Below are 18,122 nucleotides of genomic sequence, written 5' to 3'. Positions count from 1 at the left end.
GCTTCATTGGCTGCATGTGTGTCAGACAGGGATGGGTTTTGGTCCGGGGAGCTCGGGGGTTTTCCTCTTTTCACTTTGACACACAAGTCCAAGACTTGGCTCACAGATCTGCCCTATTTTGTCCATCGTTGTGGTGCAAGACTGCAGTACCTCAGGGATGATGTGTGAAAAATTATCTCAGTTCTTCCGGATGTGAGGAAGATTCCATTCATGTATTTGTTGTTTTTTTTGTTTTTTGTTTTTTATTTTTTTTACCTTTTGGACTTTCCTCTTCGTGGTTTGTGGGTCAGTGAAAATGAACCTCGTGCAAAACTCCCTCTCGGGGACGTTTGGGGTTGATGTGTAGACAGAAGAAGTCGAGTTTCTGTCTTGCATCTTCAGAGTGTTCGCCTTTATCTGCTTTGTTTGATGTCGAACTGCGCCTGAAGCTGTTTTTTTCATCAGCAAGGAATTCTGGGTTCACCCATTGTTCTTTCTTTTTCTTTTTTCTTTTTTTTCTTTTTCCATGCCTTTGGTGTTTCCGAGTGTTTCTGTGGATTCCTCACTGGTTTTGCCAAATTTTCGATTTCGTCAGCAGCATTTTTTTTTTTTTTTTTTTTTGCGGCTTTCCTGGTTGTTTTTTGTTGCTGTTCTTTCACACAGTGCAAAATAAGTGCAAAAATAATCTAGCACCATTAATCTGATTAATTTATCATGAAACAACAAGCTAATTGGCCACATGTGGTTGCGGAACTGCTCATTAACAGCCTCGTTTTTAGCCCCTGACAAAGGAAGTGTATTAATAAAGAATGGCTGCAGTCAGTGATGAAATGATCATGCAGCGTTTCTGTTGAACCCTTTGAGGGCTGTTTGGATTTCACACTGATTGCTCCATTTAGGAGCACTAAACTTATGGTGCAGCTAGATTAAAGAAATAAATGGTGCGTTGCATCTTGGACAGCAACGCAACCTCTGCTCTTGAAGGTTTCATCAGAAATAAATGTGCATCGGACAACTGTAGCAGGGACACCAGCGACTCTGGATTAATTTTCAACTTTCTCTGCCTTTTCTCTCCTGCCACTGGGCGAGAAATCTCCTGGGAAAACGAAGGCTGATGACCAATTCAGAGCCAATTCCTTTCTGTCCGCTTTCATATAGTCCCTGGTAGACAGGATGAATGAGTGAGTTCACGCTGTTCTGTGCAGTCCTTTGTCGAAATCTGAGAAAAAACAGGATACAATTTTGTCGCCTTTGCCTCAGCACAGACAGCAATCATTCTGCTTGGAAATGTCGTTTCTACTCCCCAGGTTAAAGTAATAATGGTAGGACGCCCCCTTTTTTGTAGCTTTGTGCGTTAGCTCCTCTCTGCTACTTGCTACCAGACAGAGTTTAGATGGTGGTGTCCCAGGTCTTTGTCAGATACAGTTTGTGTTGTTTCCATGCAAACATCCTGCTCCAGTCTTTGGTGGTTTTTGGAACATTTGATTTTGAAAATCAAACTTCCCTCAGACTGTTTCCGTGTCTGAAGAGTTCTCTCCTTTTTGCAAACCCGTCTTAACTTTGTTGGCTTCTGTCGATTCGGGCACCGCGAATGTGGATCGTGAGATGTCTGTCTGTCATCCTCAATTGTCTCCGATGACGAGCTGTCCTCCAAATCCGTCACGTCAACCCGCCAAAGGCATCTCCGCGTTGTCAGCTGTGGTTACGCTCATGCTTCACACGGGATTTTGAAGAGGGAGGCGATGGAATCAATTTGTTCCTTTGAATATGTCACGGCGAGTCTTAACAAGAGAGACATTATGGGGGCAACTCGTAATGTCCACTTGTTGCGGCGAGAAATGCGGCAGACAATCATGAAACAGATGAGATACACAGCATCCACATGGACAGTTTTTTTTTTAGCATTTAGCAACATCATCCATACGAATTTAAGACCTTATAATCTGTCCGGTTGGGGCTAAAGAGAAAAACAAGTTGTTTGCAACCAAGTCAATACGTTGGATTCTCCCCCAAGTGGTCCAAAACCTCCACTGCAGGTGTAGGCTTAAGGTCCTTTATGATACTTCCACTGTTTTCCACGTGTCAGCATTTTATCTATTTTTAATCCCCCTGAGGTCAAACGCAGTAGGGAAACAAAATGATGTGTCAGTTTAAAAAGTCTTTGCTAGCAAATACTCCCACACTTTCCAATTAGTCTCCGGAGCTTCAGCCTCTCTCCTCTGATCATTATAAATGGCCACAGTCCGATCCAGCCACGAGGAACGCAGGCCCTCGCCCTTCCGCTCCATCCGTCTTTTGCGACGTGTAACAAGTGCCCATCCTCGAGTTGGGACCGGCATGGAAGCCAATCTGGCCCTTTTTTGTTTGCGCCGCCCCGCTCGGCTTCATTACCGGGACAAAACTTACTTCCTTCGCCTCGCTGCTGTCGAGCGATGAATTATGAATAGATGTGAGTCGAGCAGCGGGAGTGGCCGAGGTGGCGACGGCGGCCGGGGCCGCAGAGGATTACTTTCAATTTGCACACTCGCGGACTCGCACCGCTGGTCAAACCTCTTTCTCAAAGGACCACACAGGGGCTGTATTAGATTGCCGGCTGACACTCGAACCCCTCCGATCACGCTTAAATGTTTGAGAAAATGAATGTCGGGAGAAGATGAATGCATAGTGTTGGGTAACACGAGGAGCCCTCCACTGTCTTCGGGCCCCTGCACATCGTCTCTTAAGCGCAGATGAGCTGTCCTACTTTCCTTTACGGGGAGAACGTGTGCCCGTACAAGTCTCTCTCTCTCTCTCTCACTCTCTATCAGATACGTGCTGACTCCAGATCACTTGTTGAAATCGGCCCTCAGCTGATGAGCAGCAGGCAGCAGGCGGTGAAAGGGAAACGGAGAGGACAGAGATCCTTTTAAGGAAGCCAAGGAGAAGGACACCGAGATCCTGCAGGCTTCAGCAGGGATTAGAACAGGCTGCGGCAGATTTAAGCTTGTGATGCTTCAACCTTGAGGACCTGAAACGGGATGGGGTCATTTTGGGCCACAGACTGAATGTAAAAGTGGAGTTATACATACTTTACAGTATTTTAATCTCATTTTTTTTTTTTTTAATTTTGAGGCATTTTTCGATCGAATGAGTCTGATCTGCTCAGCTAATTGGGCATGAGTAACACACAATGTGATGCATCATGTTTGCATGTTGCATGTGTGCAAAAAACCCTTTATTATCATTATTTTTCTTGTGCTTTTCCTGCTGCAAACAAATGCGTCAACCAAGTACCATCAGTACCCTCTCAAAACCGGCACAGAGATTACATGAACCTCCTCGGATTTCCTCAAATAAACTGAAGCTTTGTTGGATGTTGGCGCCCCAAACTTCTTGTTTTTTTCTTGTAAACTGAGATAAAAGATTTTTTTTTCTTGTTTAGTTGTCGCAGCCTCTTCTCACGGTCAGTGTGATGAGTTATGAACATCCAAATATTCTGCTTTTTTTATTGCCTTGTTTATTGGTTAGTCATCCGTTGTGTAAAGACCATGCACACCTTCACCTTTAGCTCTGTGTTCACAGCTGTAGGTAAAAAAAATATATATATATATATGTATATATATTTATTTTTTTTCAGGACTTTTGTCCCCAAGGCGCAGAATGTGCACATATTTCTATGGAGATTGGGAATAACGGCGTTTCCTTTGTGTCCCAGAGCATTCATCCACTTTCGTGTGTAAATCTGCGTTCGTGTGTGTTCTGATGACGATGCGAAGCGTGTGATGTGCGATGCCAGCCTGCTACGAGACGTGGCACGCAGCCCGAGAGTGACGGCGGCTCACGCCAATTGTCATGGAGGCGAGCCGCGGCTGGAGTGATGGCTGGTGGCGCGGCGTGGAGAGCAGCCAGAAAGAAAAAATAACAACTAAAAAAAGATTCCGGAAGAGATACTGGTCACGCTCTCCTCCAACTATTGATCACTTTGGCTGTCTGGCTCTCAGTGCCAGCAATCGAAGTTAAAACTGCTTCGGTTGTGTGTTTTTGGGGGGATGGATTGGCTCAAATTAAGGCTCTCATTTGTATTCCGGACACCACTGGGGCAACTCAAGTTAAATGTCTAAAGTCGTTTTGGCCTCCGAGATAATTTTGTTTCACCTTTCATGTAAGGTTGCATTTAAAATTGAGAACAGAGAACCCTTCCACTTTGGGATAATTTGTCGTTCTTCTGCTCTGGACTGTGACTGTGTTAGCAAAGAGGTACAACAGTTGCATTCTTTGGTAACTTTTCTCCAGTTTCCTGCATCACAGAATGACCGGACTGTCACATGTTGAACAGGTGCCAGGCGTGCCGCAGCGATCAAAGCGGAGGACTTGACAAGCAGCCATTTGCTTCGAGAGTCGCACTGTAATGGATGTTTCCAAGTCATTACACCCAGTGTTTGATTGGGCTGCTTCTGAGCATGCAAGTCTCAGGGTTTAATGGCCCTTGATACCTTCAAACTGTGCTCTTTTACTCCTTTTTTTTTGTTTTTGTTTTTTGTTTTTTCAAAATAAACTTAGCACACATACCACCACGGAGCCCCCGTCCAATTACAAACTCTCTCCATTTATTATAGTTAATTTGAATAAAACTCCGAAATGATCTTGGGCGGCATCGTCATCGTCTGTTCAACCAGTTCCACCAATTAGCGCGTCTCTTTCCTGGTCGTCCGTCACTCTTCATTCGTGCTGAAGTCATGTGACACGTAGCCCGGGACGCTGCCTGCAGGGGCGAGGGAGGTCAGAGGGTGGAGGAGTGAAGGCTGACTGGCATAAAGAAAAGATGGCCATTTAATAAGCCGGACGCCAGAAGCCGTCTGCCCTCATTGAAGAGACAGATGCACGTGCTGACCAGTGGCAAGCAGCAGAACGGCTGGAAATGAAGTGTTGCACATGAACCGGAATTATTGTTTTTGTCCACATTCGGTGCATTGAGACGACTGGAGTGACATATATAGGGCATTGGATGGATAGTCATGAATCATTGACGGCTGAAAATGGAATAAAAGGCATGTAAAAGATGCATTAAGCATATGTTATTGCAACTTGTTTTAGTTACATTTCTGTCAGTGTTCTTAGATACTCTACTCTTTAGCACAGTACACATATTATGTGCAATCATTTCTGCATGGTTTGTGCTGACCCAGACTTACAGGGCTGTTCTGCGCTCACAGGAAGTGACAACGATATTTTGAATGTCACTAATTTGTCACTTTCTGCTGTTTCATTAGTGGTGAATTGCAAACAGACAGCATCTCATCACACATAAAGCAAACACTTACTGCTACAATACTACAGTCCACCTTTTTGAATGTGTTAACGGGTTCATTCTGAAGACTCTCAGTGTAAGGGCATTTTCTCACTGGTGCACTTAAACTATTAAGGATTTACAAAAAACAGCAATTGAAGCACACCAGTTATTTTCTAATGGATACTTTCATCCTTACATCTGGATCTCCTCTGGATTTCAGAAGATACTAGAATTCTACATGTTTATTGACCTGTCTGGGTGTTAAATAATTATGTGAAAATGAGCCACGCTGAGACTAGCCTTTGGAAACAGCCTTTACCTCCAGGCCGTGTGGTTGTTTTTGACTGTGCGACTGCATTTTGAACTGATGTGATGTGATTTGGCTTCACTACTCATATAAAGCAGGCCATGTTAAAATTCAAAGGAAATGTTCCTAATAATTCAAGGAGCAGAGTTGGATTAGTGGGAAATTATTTTGGAATCCAGGATTAGATGAAGTTTATCATTAAACTACTACTACACTTTTACCTCACTTCTGTAATGTCCCATTAAATACATTTTTTTTTTACAAAATTACGAACATAACACCATTTTCTAAAATTCAGTAGTGCTTAAAAATCGAATAAGTAAGTCAGCCAGTCGTGTGGTAGGTCTAGATTAATAATGAATTATTATTCCAGAACTTTGCCAATTAAAATGTTTTTGTGACGATACTTTGAAAAAGTGCATGGGAGCCTCGGAGCCTCGACTCGTGCTGTCTGTGTTTATATATGTGACCGGGGGAGGAAGTGTCACCCTGCATTACAGTGACGAGGGCTGGCCCCTCAAAGAGTGGCATCAAACTTAATGTTCTTTTGAGCCTCCAATCTTTCTGCATCAGCTCAAACTGAGTGTGTTTGGAGAGAGTGTGTGACTTCAGAAACAAAAAAGAGAGAGGTAAAGAGTGTGGCAGACTTTTCACATTTCAAGGGAGTTGATTTTCTGGTTGGAGACACAAAATATTGTAAGAAGGCATTGATAGAGGGAACTTTATATGATGTGTGGCCATTAAAGTTAAACTATACCACAGGGATTTTAAAAAATGAAATGAAAAAAAAAACACCTGTTTCGCTTTCAACCACAGCCATTTGTCATCTAAATACAACATATCGATCTGTATCTCCACACATCAGGTGAACTGCAGGTTGTTGTTTTTCTCTCGCCGAGCCTAAACGGGCTTTAATTGACCGTTAAAAGTTTTGGGAATGGGTTCAAACTTTGAGCTCTAATTGGGCCTTGCAGGAGTTTCCTGGGGGGGATGAGCGCGACACCAAATTGTGGCGGGAGCAGAGGCTCGTCAAAGGTTTTTTTTTTTCAAACCCTTCTCCAGAGAGAAAAGCCTGCAGAAACATCCTGCAAAAACAAACAGAACAGTTTATATTGCACATTGATTTGGTGGGAGACGGTTTTTCCACAAAACTGTGCCTGATGATGTAAGATCGTGCATTTGAGTTAGAGTTCCAAATGAGCCGCGCTGTTGTTGTGATTTATTGTGTTTCTGTGCTGCAGTTCCAGGGGAGCCGTACCACCACAGTACCACACACACACACACACACACACACACACACACACGTTTCCAACGACTCATTGGAATCGAGAAAAAGTAACTTGACATTTTCTGTCTTCCTCTATAATTTGATCGTGAACACAAAGCTCAAATAGCACAGCTAACCCTGTTTCCCACTGGGGGATGCACAGACAGGAAATATGTATTGACTTTGCAATTCCCATTCATTAGTGTGATTTATGGGCTCATTAGCATATAAGCTATTCTTAGAGCGTTATGGACATCCTTTACCTGCTTTTGGTTTTTATTTTGTCAGCTGTTTGTCCTTTCTAACGGACACGAAGCCACGAGCAACAAGCACTTTGCCAGGTCAGTGTACATGCACAATGATCCTGCGCAGCTTTTAGCTGCAGTTGCAAAGGCGAAACTTCTCTGGTTTAGCCGCCAGCTCGAGTGGAACGCCTGCCGGCCGACTCATTGTTTAACCGACGGCCCGTCAGTCTTGTCGCGGGTAACGGGAGTCCGGCGTGTTTTGCCGCTGCAGCTCCGGCTACGGTCAAAGTCTCTGTGTCAGTAGGACATGGCCATGTGGCATGACGTCTTCAATTATTCAGCTGCTGTTCATAGAAGCCTTTAACCTTCATAAGCCCTGGGACAATTCTACTCTCGTAAAACATTCATGGCACATGGCAGGACACATTCTTAATCACCCCTTTTGTGTAGTTGGTTTCACTGCTGGCTGCTTTTTAGAATGACATTTAGTGAGTTTCCATCAAGACTTTTAAAGCCTTTCAAAGTTGTTGTTTTTTTTGTTGGGTTTTTCAAAATAGCTAAAAGCACAAAATATGTTTTATATATTTTTTTCATCTCAGTCTAACAGCAGTGCTCCTTATGGCCATTGCTCACTGACTAACAAGAATAATTATTCTTTGCCTAATTGACAGTAATTCCTGAAATCCCCTCCATCCTTCCTGATGTTGGTCACAGCTAAAAAGACTGTCTGGTTGGTTGCTCACCGCTAACCTCTCGTCTAGACGTGAGCACCATCTTGCGCGTCAACCGGCTGTATGCAGCAAAGGAGCAGCCAAATGCATTTCCTCATTGCCAGTCTGTTTACACTGATGCGTAAGGGGATTGATCATTTTTCACTAAACCAGATGGCGAGGTAGATTATTTGTGTGTTTTAGCCCTACAAATGTTCATTTACAGCCCCGCTTATCATAGTACCATCCCTAAGATAGGCTCATTTCATTCCTAGTTTCTAGATCAATAGATAGATAGAGAATTAGAGAGATAGATAGGTGCATGAGTGTGTGAAACAGGAGAAGCGAAAGTGTGAATGTAGTGATGCAGTCAGCTGCAAGATATTAAAATGAGAGCGGCGAAGTGAGAAAATAAACAAAACAAAAGCACACGACTGACAGGACCCCAGTCTAGAAACTGGGTTCAACCCACTAAGACTAAGGCATTCAGACTGGCAGGACTCCAGAGACTGTAGACTGCTCCCACAAGGCTAAAGGGACACACACAGTGTGCAGGTGTCCACGCTTGCATTCCAGCACGCCCCTGTCAGTCTGTTCTCCGTGCAGCGTCTGGGTGTCCTTGCCTGCAGGTGGGCGAGCCTGAACCTGTCAGTCACTGACCTCCATCCATCAGCAGGCGGCACCGTTCGAACTTACAGGGTCGTTAAAGGGAACAAGCGACTCTGTCGCTCTTTGTTTTTCATCCTCACTTTCTCTCCCCCACTAGGTCAGTGCATGTATGTGTGTGTGTGTCTGTGTAATGGCCTGTGTGGGTATGTGTGTGTTTCCTGCACCGTGTACCGCTAGGGGAGCTTCAGGGTCTCCCAACACAGATTGATAGACACTGACGATGGCTTCCCTCGGTGTAAATGAGTAATGTGTTTTCTCTCCAGTGGACACACACCCACCCACACACTCACACACACAGACACACACGCAAAGGGGGCTGACGACGTGCTTATGTAAAGTACAGCGAGTGGGCATGGTGGAATCGAGCGTGAACGCAGCCATTTGAGGAGCTTTTATGGATGATGTGTGTGTGTGTGTGTGTGTGTGTGTGTGTGTGTGTGTTGTGTGTGTTAAGTCTTTTTTTTTTCCCTCTCTCTCGTCTCTTTTCCAGAGAACGCTCGGGTACACCTACACATTCTCAAATGCGCTTCCTGCCCGTTTGTCAGCTGTGTCCTGCACCTGCAGCTGGCTCACCATTTTCTCTGTTGCTGTTGGTTACTTTGACTGCCGTAGCTAAGAGACTCACCAGGAGATCCACAGTGTTTGAAAAACCCCGTTGCCCACACATGTGGGTGTATTCCGAAAAAAAAGTCTCTTTTTACGTTTCAATTTAAATGTCACGTTCATTTATAGTTCCCATTTCTTGCCAAAGCTTGACAACCCATGCAAGACCTCATAGCATTGTGCTAGCACGTAGCCTCTGCCATTGACACACGTATGGGTGTGCTGTGATGACTTCCCTCTGTCTGCTCAGGAACTGAGAAGGTATTATCTTGTGCCGTCAGGTCAATATGACCTTTCAGTTTGTCGCCTACGGCCTTTGATTTCACTTCTCTCGTCGAAAATCTGGAAAAACACCGCTGACTTTAAGCAGAGGAACTCATCGCCCGTGTCTAAGATCTGTAGTAAGGCAAACAGACTGTATCGGTTTTATTTGCATAGCGCAATACCATAATAAAGTTACTTCCAGGAAATAGAAGCAGGTCTAGAGCTGGCCAGTTGTTCCCACGTAGAGCTAACACAGAGGAAAAAAAACTGCTATTTCAGAAGGCAGAAAGCTTTCATGAATTCTGAGGTCATCTGGAGGAGGAGGTGATGAGCAAGAGCACAGAGGACAGAATAATAAGGAGCTATTGTCATGGCTAGCGTCATACCCGAGGCCTGGAACAGTTGATTCAGTGCATGTTATCAATCTTTGTCCATTTGAGTTTTTTTGCTCCCCTTCTTGTTGACATTGGAAGAAAAGTAAAAACTTGTAAACAAAACACTCTTCCTTTCTAGAAAATCCTTAAGCATTGGGTGATTGATAGCCAGTGTGTCACATGTGTATGACGTGGCAGAGCCAAGTACGCTCTTGACCTCGCGTCCTCGTGTTTTAACAAGAAATCGGGGCTCCCAAACTTATTATTCTGAAAAGCAGACAAGGGCAGCATTTGGGGTGAAGCCCATTAGCCTAATTTGCTCCCCTCCGAGCCGCAAACCGGCGCTGTTGAAACAAACCAAGGATGTTCCTGTGCAGGGGCTGAAGCTCAGAACGCCCAGAAATTAATGATGTAACCGTTTGTTACAGGAGGAGTCCGAGAGCCAGGAAGGGGGTGGGGGAAGGTGTCAGAACATCTCACCAAGGCCCTTTGCCCCTGCAGCTTCACAGCCCACTCTCGCCGTCTAAATATGGCTCTGTTGCTACCTAACCTGCACTTGCATTTTTCTCAGCATAAAAGTCACACATCCCACAGCAGCGCTTGGATGGTAATGGCACAGCGGTCAGAGAGTGCGTGACTAGTTGCGAGTCACCTCCCCCTTCCGCCATCGGGCTGAGCTCGGGCAGACCCTCAATAGTGAAGGCACCTGGCAACCCACTGGGAATTGGGTAACGGTCAGAGGGGAGCTCACCCAGCCAATTAAATCATTCAACTCAACCACTAATTAAAAAAAAGAAAAACAGACGTCAGCAAGTGTGCTCGAATGTCAATTCGATTCAATTTGTAAAATGCCACAAATTTCACTGATTGAGGTGACACAGTTAACCTGATTAATTTGTTTGTAGTTTTTAAGAAAATGGAGCCCTTGTTGTTGTCGGGACAAGTCCGCTATGATCAAGGTCTTCAGTGCTCAGGCTAAGGTTTTGTTTATTTCAAGATCTTAAAAAAAATAAAAAAATGAAAAATAAAAAAACTTCCTCATCATTCCAGTCTAACTGTGCCCTTTGGCCATCCAGCCATTATGTAAGACTTGATGCCAAAGTATATAAAACTGCCGTGACTCCAAACAATGCTGTAAATAGAGACATGAGACATTTTTTTTTTTTTTTTAAGTTTTGAATGAATTATTTCCTCGTGGGAAAGATCACAGCAGAATAGAACATCACTTTTGTAAATAAACATGTATTTAAAAAGGATCCAATGGCCCTAAAGCTACTGGATCTGTGCTGCACAGGCTATACAGACAGCGATTTCATGTATAACCAATCTCTTCGACACTGAGATGACGTCTCCTTTTAATTCATCTGAATGCAGATGCCAGGCAGGAAGGATCAGTGAAAATAGGAGAACAGGTGATAAAACCCTAAAAAAAAAAAATAATACATTGAATGGCTGCAGCTCATCAGACCTCATTTCCTGCCGCAGCAGGTGTCAGACGAGTCGGACGACGTTCCGATGAGGCCGAGCTGATGGTGACGCTGCGACGTTCATCTGCATGTGGACGTTCAGACAAACACTGTGAAGCCGGCTGGCGAGAGGAGGAGTCGCGACTCTGTAGGCGTCGGCATGACAACACGACGCCCACACTGGAGCATTTTGCCTCCTATTAAAGCTGCGTATCGATTTGCCTGCGAGTCACAGATGATGATGTGGTGTTATTAATATTATTTTTTATTTATTTATTTATTTTTACATAACTGAGCCGAGCTGAGCACCACCCTGCAGCAACATTGTGTTGATTTTGTGTGTGTTTTTCCATGACTGTGAAAAAATGTAGTGACAGAAAAATAATAGACATTCATCCTACAGAGATATAGACAAACAGAACAACAACAAAAAAGGTAAAAGTTTAATATTTATATATTTTCTCAAATAAAAGATTAAAATTGCTTGGTGGCTAGTAGATCACTTTAAATCTATCATGCAGGGACTTTTACGAGTGTAGATGCACTTCTGGTAATAATCATCCAAATAAATATTAACACATGGATAAACCTCAAATATTCTCCACCCGGAGGAGTCTTCACGGAGGCGTCCGGAGCTGTGGTTTATCCTTGGTTTACCAAAGGATTATCCCTGGACCTCACTGTCAGACTTTGAAAATAAGCTGCACAGGGCTTCTTTTTTATCACAGCGGTTATTTCTGACTGCGGCTTACTATCAGGTAACAGCAGCGCGCTGCGGAGCCAGAAGGCACCGGCGGGGATCAGGCTGCATACAGTAGCTGTCCCTAAACCTGCCGTTGACCTGTGGTGTATTAGCTGGCCGGGGCCTCAGAGCTTATTAGTAAGTGACTGCCACCAGATATGGGTCTCCAAAAGCCTGGCCTTGTGACTGACATTTTAAAATGATGGGTGGAGGAAGTGTGTGGTTTTATATTTCAGTCATGGGGCACCTGCATTTTTTCCTGTCGAGGGGAAGAGGAAAAAACTTCTGCAGGCTCAGGTGAGCTTCTGCAGAACAGCTCCTGTTTTTTATTTATTTTTTTGTGCTGGATGAAAGAAAAAAAGTCTTACTGCGAGCTGAACAAAAGACAGCTAGTCCTTCAGAACAAGCACTGAGAGACGTTCAAAATGCAGCTCACACTTCCTGCTGTTGTCAACAAACATGGTGATCACTGAGGGTGTAGTGTAAAGCTCCCTTTCTCTCATGAGTCATTAAAGAGCACAGTTTGTGGTGGAAACGATCACTGGGAAAGAGCAAAACGACAACAGGAAATGGCACCGTGATCATGGGGAATCATAAGAAATATAAAATCAGCAAGAAATAACATGTACATTATGAAATCCCTTGAGAATTAGGGTTCAAAGCTGCCATTTCTGAATATACTGTTTCATAAATGTGCTCAAGGGCAAACCTACTCAGTGGGAAGTGAAAGACCACTCTGAAGTGTGGCCGCTGATGTGTGAGTTGCATCGAAAACAGTGGGAGTTATCAATCACACCATGGTGATCTAAGTGAAAATGTGGCGAGTGCGAAATGATCGCAGCATTATTCACAGCTCGCCTTGTACGGCACGTTTAGTTAGTCATAATGGAAGAGAAGTGAGCACGTCGCCTTCTGATGAAAGGCACAAGATCTGTAGCCTTTCGGAGACTGTGGCTACTGCGAGGGCCACATTTTATCAGGGAAAGGAGATAATTGAGGAAGTGTAATGATGAAGTAGAGGTGGACTTTAGTGTGTGTGTGTGTGTGTGTGTGTGTGTGTGTGTGTGTGTGTGTGCGTGCGCGCGCCTACTTTTTCCTCTGTATTAATCAGCCAGACCTTCACCCAAGGACTGCCTTTAGCCTTTTCAGACCACTTGTGACTTTGCGGTGGATGACACACAACTTGTGTGTGGGCTGCGATAGGCTATGTGTTAGACCACTGGCTCTGACGCACATGTGTAGGACGGTGTTATGCCCCCCCCCCTCACACACACACACACACACACCCCATATGTCCCAAATTATGTTTTGTTATGTCTCAAGTGTTGGGAAATGCTCTCTGCTAAAGTATTCCAAGATATTTAGGTCATTTCTGATCCTCCACATCAGAGGGTGATTGAATCGTTTTGACACTGTTTATCATCATGCGCAGCGAGATGCAAGTCAATGCGGTTGTCTGGAAAGTGCACGGCCGCTCGCACACACACACACCCTGACAGGGCGACACGGCGACGCGCACACAGGAGAAAACCGCGTTCTTTAAAGAGACGGATCTGCGAATGGATCCTTAGAAGATGTTTGTTAAGTGCAGGCAAATCTTGGAAGGTGATTGGACAATCCTGTCCATCACAGAACCAATCTGCAGCATATGCAACATACCTTTAGCAGCAGCTAGGTTCCTTGTGATTCATACCATTCACCTTCATCTGGGCCTTTTAGTGACAAGAAGTGAGCAAGTTGAATGAGTGAGACCTCCACAAATCAGCTGCTGTGCCTTATGAAAGGGTTCCTATGATGAAGAACTGACTTTTTCAGAACTTTAACATGTCTTTTTGCATAACTGACCTGCCAACTAACACACAAAGTAGGAAAAATCACACCTTGTTTGTAGATGTCCTGTCTTTTTCCTAGTTACTGTGCTGAAATGAGCCGTTTTCTACATCACAAGTCACTGCATGAGAGCCAGTAATCTTCTTGCCCACGGCCTACCACTAGCAATGGGCCTCTGGCCAATCAGAGGACAGAAACAAAAACTTCGAGTTTCTGACCAAACAAACCTTGTTTATTGTTGGAAATAGAGCCACAAAATGTATTTATTCATTAAGTTAAATGGTCATAACAGGGCCCCTTTAATGCTTTTAGTGCCATATAACAGATTTAAAAATAGACAGACACGTGATTCAGGTTGTGTAAAAGTGTTGCAGGAGTGGTGGCTCTTCACTGTGTTCCTGCACTCTGTCGGCCTCCTCTCCCCCTCTCTGCCTCTCAAGTGCTCTGATATTATGGATCATGTTCGCTCCTGCTGCTGTGCCCGTCCCACCGCTCGCTGTCTCGCAGTGGGTTTATGAAACAACAACCACTGGGATGCCGACATCCAATAGCAGATGGGGAATTAGCTTTGTGTGTGCGTGTCTGAAAGAAGGAGGAAATCTGCATGAGTGTGTCATATGAAACCCTATGGGCAGGTCAGGCTCCTCTTATGATAACCATCATGCTTTAGATGGGGTGACTCAGTCACTCTGCGCTGGGGAAAGACCTCAAAGGTTGTTCACCTTCGAAGTTCGAGGTCCTCCACGACGATCCACACAGCGGGTGCTCGATGGCACAGCATTCGGGTTGTTGTCTTTCGACTCAGCCTGTGTTTGTTTTGTTTTTTCATCTCCCCCATTGGGCAGAGGAGTTTGATAGTCTTCTGCCTATGAATTGATAATTCCACAGCGTTAGGTTCCACTCAGGGGCTTTATGAGAGCCTGTGCTGTTTTCCTTTTCAATGCATTTTAAGATGTCTCACAAGGGGTCTTATGAAAACAATAGAAAGCCAATTTCCTCCCTTTTTGCTGTTTTTCATTTGCAATGCGTGAAATTGCCAGAGAGCTAAACAATCATAGGATCGAAAAGAGACTCAGAGCTATTAGGGAGGATATTTCTTTTTCCTTTTATTTGGAGGGAGGGTGGGTAGTGGGGGGTCTCTTGGCATCTGAACTGCAAAACCTGATTGCTTTGAAAGACACAGGTGGCTGCTGTAAATTAAACACTTTGAGCCAAACACTGTCCCGGACCCTGGGGGATTATCTTGCAGCGCAAAGCATTAGTTCCATTACTGTGCAGGGTCACTTAGTCTTTGGAATAATAACTCATCTCATTTGGAGTGTTTGATTGCTGCTGTGGAGTGGGAATTCAGTCTAATTAATTTGTCTCACTGTCTGTCTCTTTGTCTCTCTTCCCTTCCCCTCATCCTTTCTCATCCTCTGTCCCACCACTCTTGCTGCTCCATCCTTCCAACACTTTCTCTCTCTCTCAGCTGCGTGGCACCGTGATACCAACCCCCGACAGAAGCAGGAGGAAGCGGTAGAGAAGGAGGGTCATGGGTTCGAAGCTGGGCCAGGACGTTGGCTGGCTCCTACCCTTCCTGTTCCTGCTGCTGATGATCGCAGTGTCGGCCTCCCAGGGTCAAGCGTGCCCCCAGCGATGTGAGTGTATTGCAAAACTCAAGACCGTGTCCTGTTTTGGCAAGCGCCTATCCGCGCTGCCAGACGGCATCCCGGCGGACACCAAAATCCTGGACCTGAGCGGCAACAAGCTCCGCTGGGTCGAGCAGGGCGACCTGCTGGCGTACCATCTCCTGGAGAAGCTGGACCTGAGCGACAACATGATCAGCGTGCTTGAACCAAATGCCTTCTCTGGTCTCCAGAATCTGCAGTCGCTCTCAGTGAGAGGCAACCAGTTGAAACTGGTTCCCATGGGGGCCTTCTCACGCCTCTCCAACCTCACGTCGCTGGACCTCAGTGGGAATAAGATTGTGATTTTATTAGACTTCACTTTCCAAGATTTGAGAAGTCTAAGAAAACTAGAAGTGGGAGACAACGATTTGGTTTACATCTCCAACAAGGCCTTCATGGGTCTGGTGAGCCTGAGGGACTTAACCATCGAGAGGTGCAATCTGACCTCCATCTCCAGCCAGTCTCTGTCTTACCTGCACAACCTGGTGACCCTGCGGCTCCGCTACCTCAGCATCTCCACCTTGGAGGACCAGAACTTCCGCAAGCTGGGGAACCTGAGGGGCCTGGAGATTGACCACTGGCCCTTCCTGGAGTACATTTCCCCCCACAGCCTGCAGGGTTTGAACCTGTCCTGGCTGTCTATAACGCACACCAACATCACCTCCGTGCCCACCACGGCCCTGCGCAGCCTGGCTCACCTCACCAGCCTCAACCTTTCCTACAACCCCATCTCGGTGCTGGAGTCCTGGGCGCTGCGGGACATGGTCAGGCTGAAGGAGCTGCATCTGGTCAACACCAACCTGGCAGTGGTGCAGCCTTACGCGCTGGGCGGCCTGAGGCAGATCCGCCTTCTCAACTTGTCCACCAACAGCCTGGTCACGCTGGAAGAGGGCGCCTTCCAGTCTGTTAACACCCTGGAGACGCTGCGTGTGGACGGGAACCCGCTGGCCTGCGACTGCCGCCTGCTGTGGATCCTCCAGCGCCGGAAGACGCTCAACTTCGATGGCGCCTCCCCCGTGTGCATGACGCCCGTGGAGGTGCAAGGGCGGGCGCTGACCGCCTTCTCAGATTCAGCTCTCTTTGATCACTTCACGTGTCAGAAGCCCAAAATCCGCAACAGGAAGCTGCAGCAGGTGTCCGCTCGCGAGGGGCAGGTGGTGTCGTTCGTTTGCAAAGCCGAAGGGGAGCCGACGCCGGTGATATTCTGGATTTCGCCGCAGCGCCGCCGCATCACCACCAAGAGCAGCGGCCGCGTCACCGTGCTGCCCGAGGGCACGTTGGAAATCCGGTACGCGCAGGTGACAGACAGCGGGACCTACATCTGCATCGCCAGCAACGCTGGGGGGAACGACACCTACTTCGCCACGCTGACGGTCAGCGGGCTGCCGCTGGACGCAGCCCTGATGGCCAATCGCACGTACTACGCCGGTGACCTTAATGACACAAACCTGAACGACACCAGAGTCTTTTTGAAATTCACACTGGACCTCAAGACCATCCTCATATCCACGGCCATGGGCTGTATCATGTTCCTGGGGGTGGTCCTCTTCTGTTTCATCCTGCTGTTTGTGTGGAGTCGAGGCAGGGGGCAGCACAAGAACAACTTCTCCGTGGAATACTCCTTTAGAAAGGTGGACGGACCCGCCGCCAGCGGAGGGCAGGGTGGCGCGCGCAAGTTCAACATGAAAATGATTTGATTATTTTCCTGTTTATGAACAGGTCTACGGGACATTAAACACAACAATTTATAGAACATTTTATTAAGATAAGGTTTTGTTATATAAACCGCTGTACATATGGGAAAAGTGTATAGATTTTATATATTTCTATTGCTTTGTTGTGTGTTGATGTAATTCTGCATAAGAGAACTGGACGATATATTATTGGATGGACAAAAAAAAGAAACACTCACTAGTGACCCGGGCCAGTCTTTAACCTTTACAGCACTCTGGCCAACTTTGTCCACTTTCCCGACGTGGAGCCGTGGCCGCTTTATATCCAAGGGATTTCACTCTCTCTGCTCTGTACACGAAATACAAGCTCACACTCTCTCTCTCTTCCTATCGCTCTCTCTAAACTCATGAATACATTACAACTAGCTGGTGCTCGAGGAATGCCGAGGACCTGCAAATATGTCTTTGAGTCGCTCCGCTTTCCAATAAATATTTAGAGTTGTTTATGATCAGCACTTTTTTTTTCAGCGCGAGATGACTCCATAAATATAAATGCACCACATCTTTTGCTGGGGGCAAATTTGCACAGAATACATTAGGAATAAGCTTTGGTAACTTTTCCAATTTGACCATGATACACACTATATTATCAGTAACGTTGCCATGCCAGGAGCAATTTATTCAGAGGAAGTTGTTCTTTCTCTTCGTGACTGAACTTGGACTGTATTGCTGAGGCAGCAGTTACGTTTTTGCGGTTACATGATTGATACATCCTGTCCCAATTTTTTTTAGTTTTTTGTTTTTTTGTTTTTAATTCATATTGTTGTCTAACAAACACAATACAAGAGTCCTTGACTGTGGAAAAAAATGTATATACATATAAAAGATGAATGCATGTTTAGAAATGGATTCGTACTTAAATAATGTGTTCCATTTGTAAATTCAAACATTCTTCGGGGAGCACCGATTCTCAATTTAGCTTTAGAATACTGTGTATCTGGGAGGTGTACTTTATAAGCTCTATTTGTTGTCATTGACACTGCGATCATTGTTG

At 45.6% G+C, this 18,122-nt stretch overlaps 1 protein-coding gene across 1 annotated transcript in view; it reads left to right on the top strand.

The window, feature by feature from the left end:
* The window catches only part of lingo3a (leucine rich repeat and Ig domain containing 3a), a 30,041-nt gene extending 12,741 nt beyond the window's left edge, over positions 1 to 17,300 (top strand). The window contains exon 2 of the mRNA XM_076039506.1: positions 15,197 to 17,300. Within this exon, the coding sequence (XP_075895621.1) occupies positions 15,260 to 17,092 (1,833 nt within the window). The 5' untranslated portion in view covers positions 15,197 to 15,259 and the 3' untranslated portion in view covers positions 17,093 to 17,300. The remainder of the gene's footprint in view (positions 1 to 15,196) is intronic.
* The last annotated feature ends 822 nt before the right edge of the window (positions 17,301 to 18,122 follow it).

This window comes from Nelusetta ayraudi, unplaced genomic scaffold, assembly GCF_046127955.1.
Source record: "Nelusetta ayraudi isolate G7.1 ecotype Tasmania unplaced genomic scaffold, CSIRO-AGI_Nayr_v1 ptg000059l, whole genome shotgun sequence".
NCBI classification, from domain to species: Eukaryota; Metazoa; Chordata; class Actinopteri; order Tetraodontiformes; family Monacanthidae; genus Nelusetta; species Nelusetta ayraudi.
This window is presented reverse-complemented; position numbering and strand designations above follow the sequence as displayed.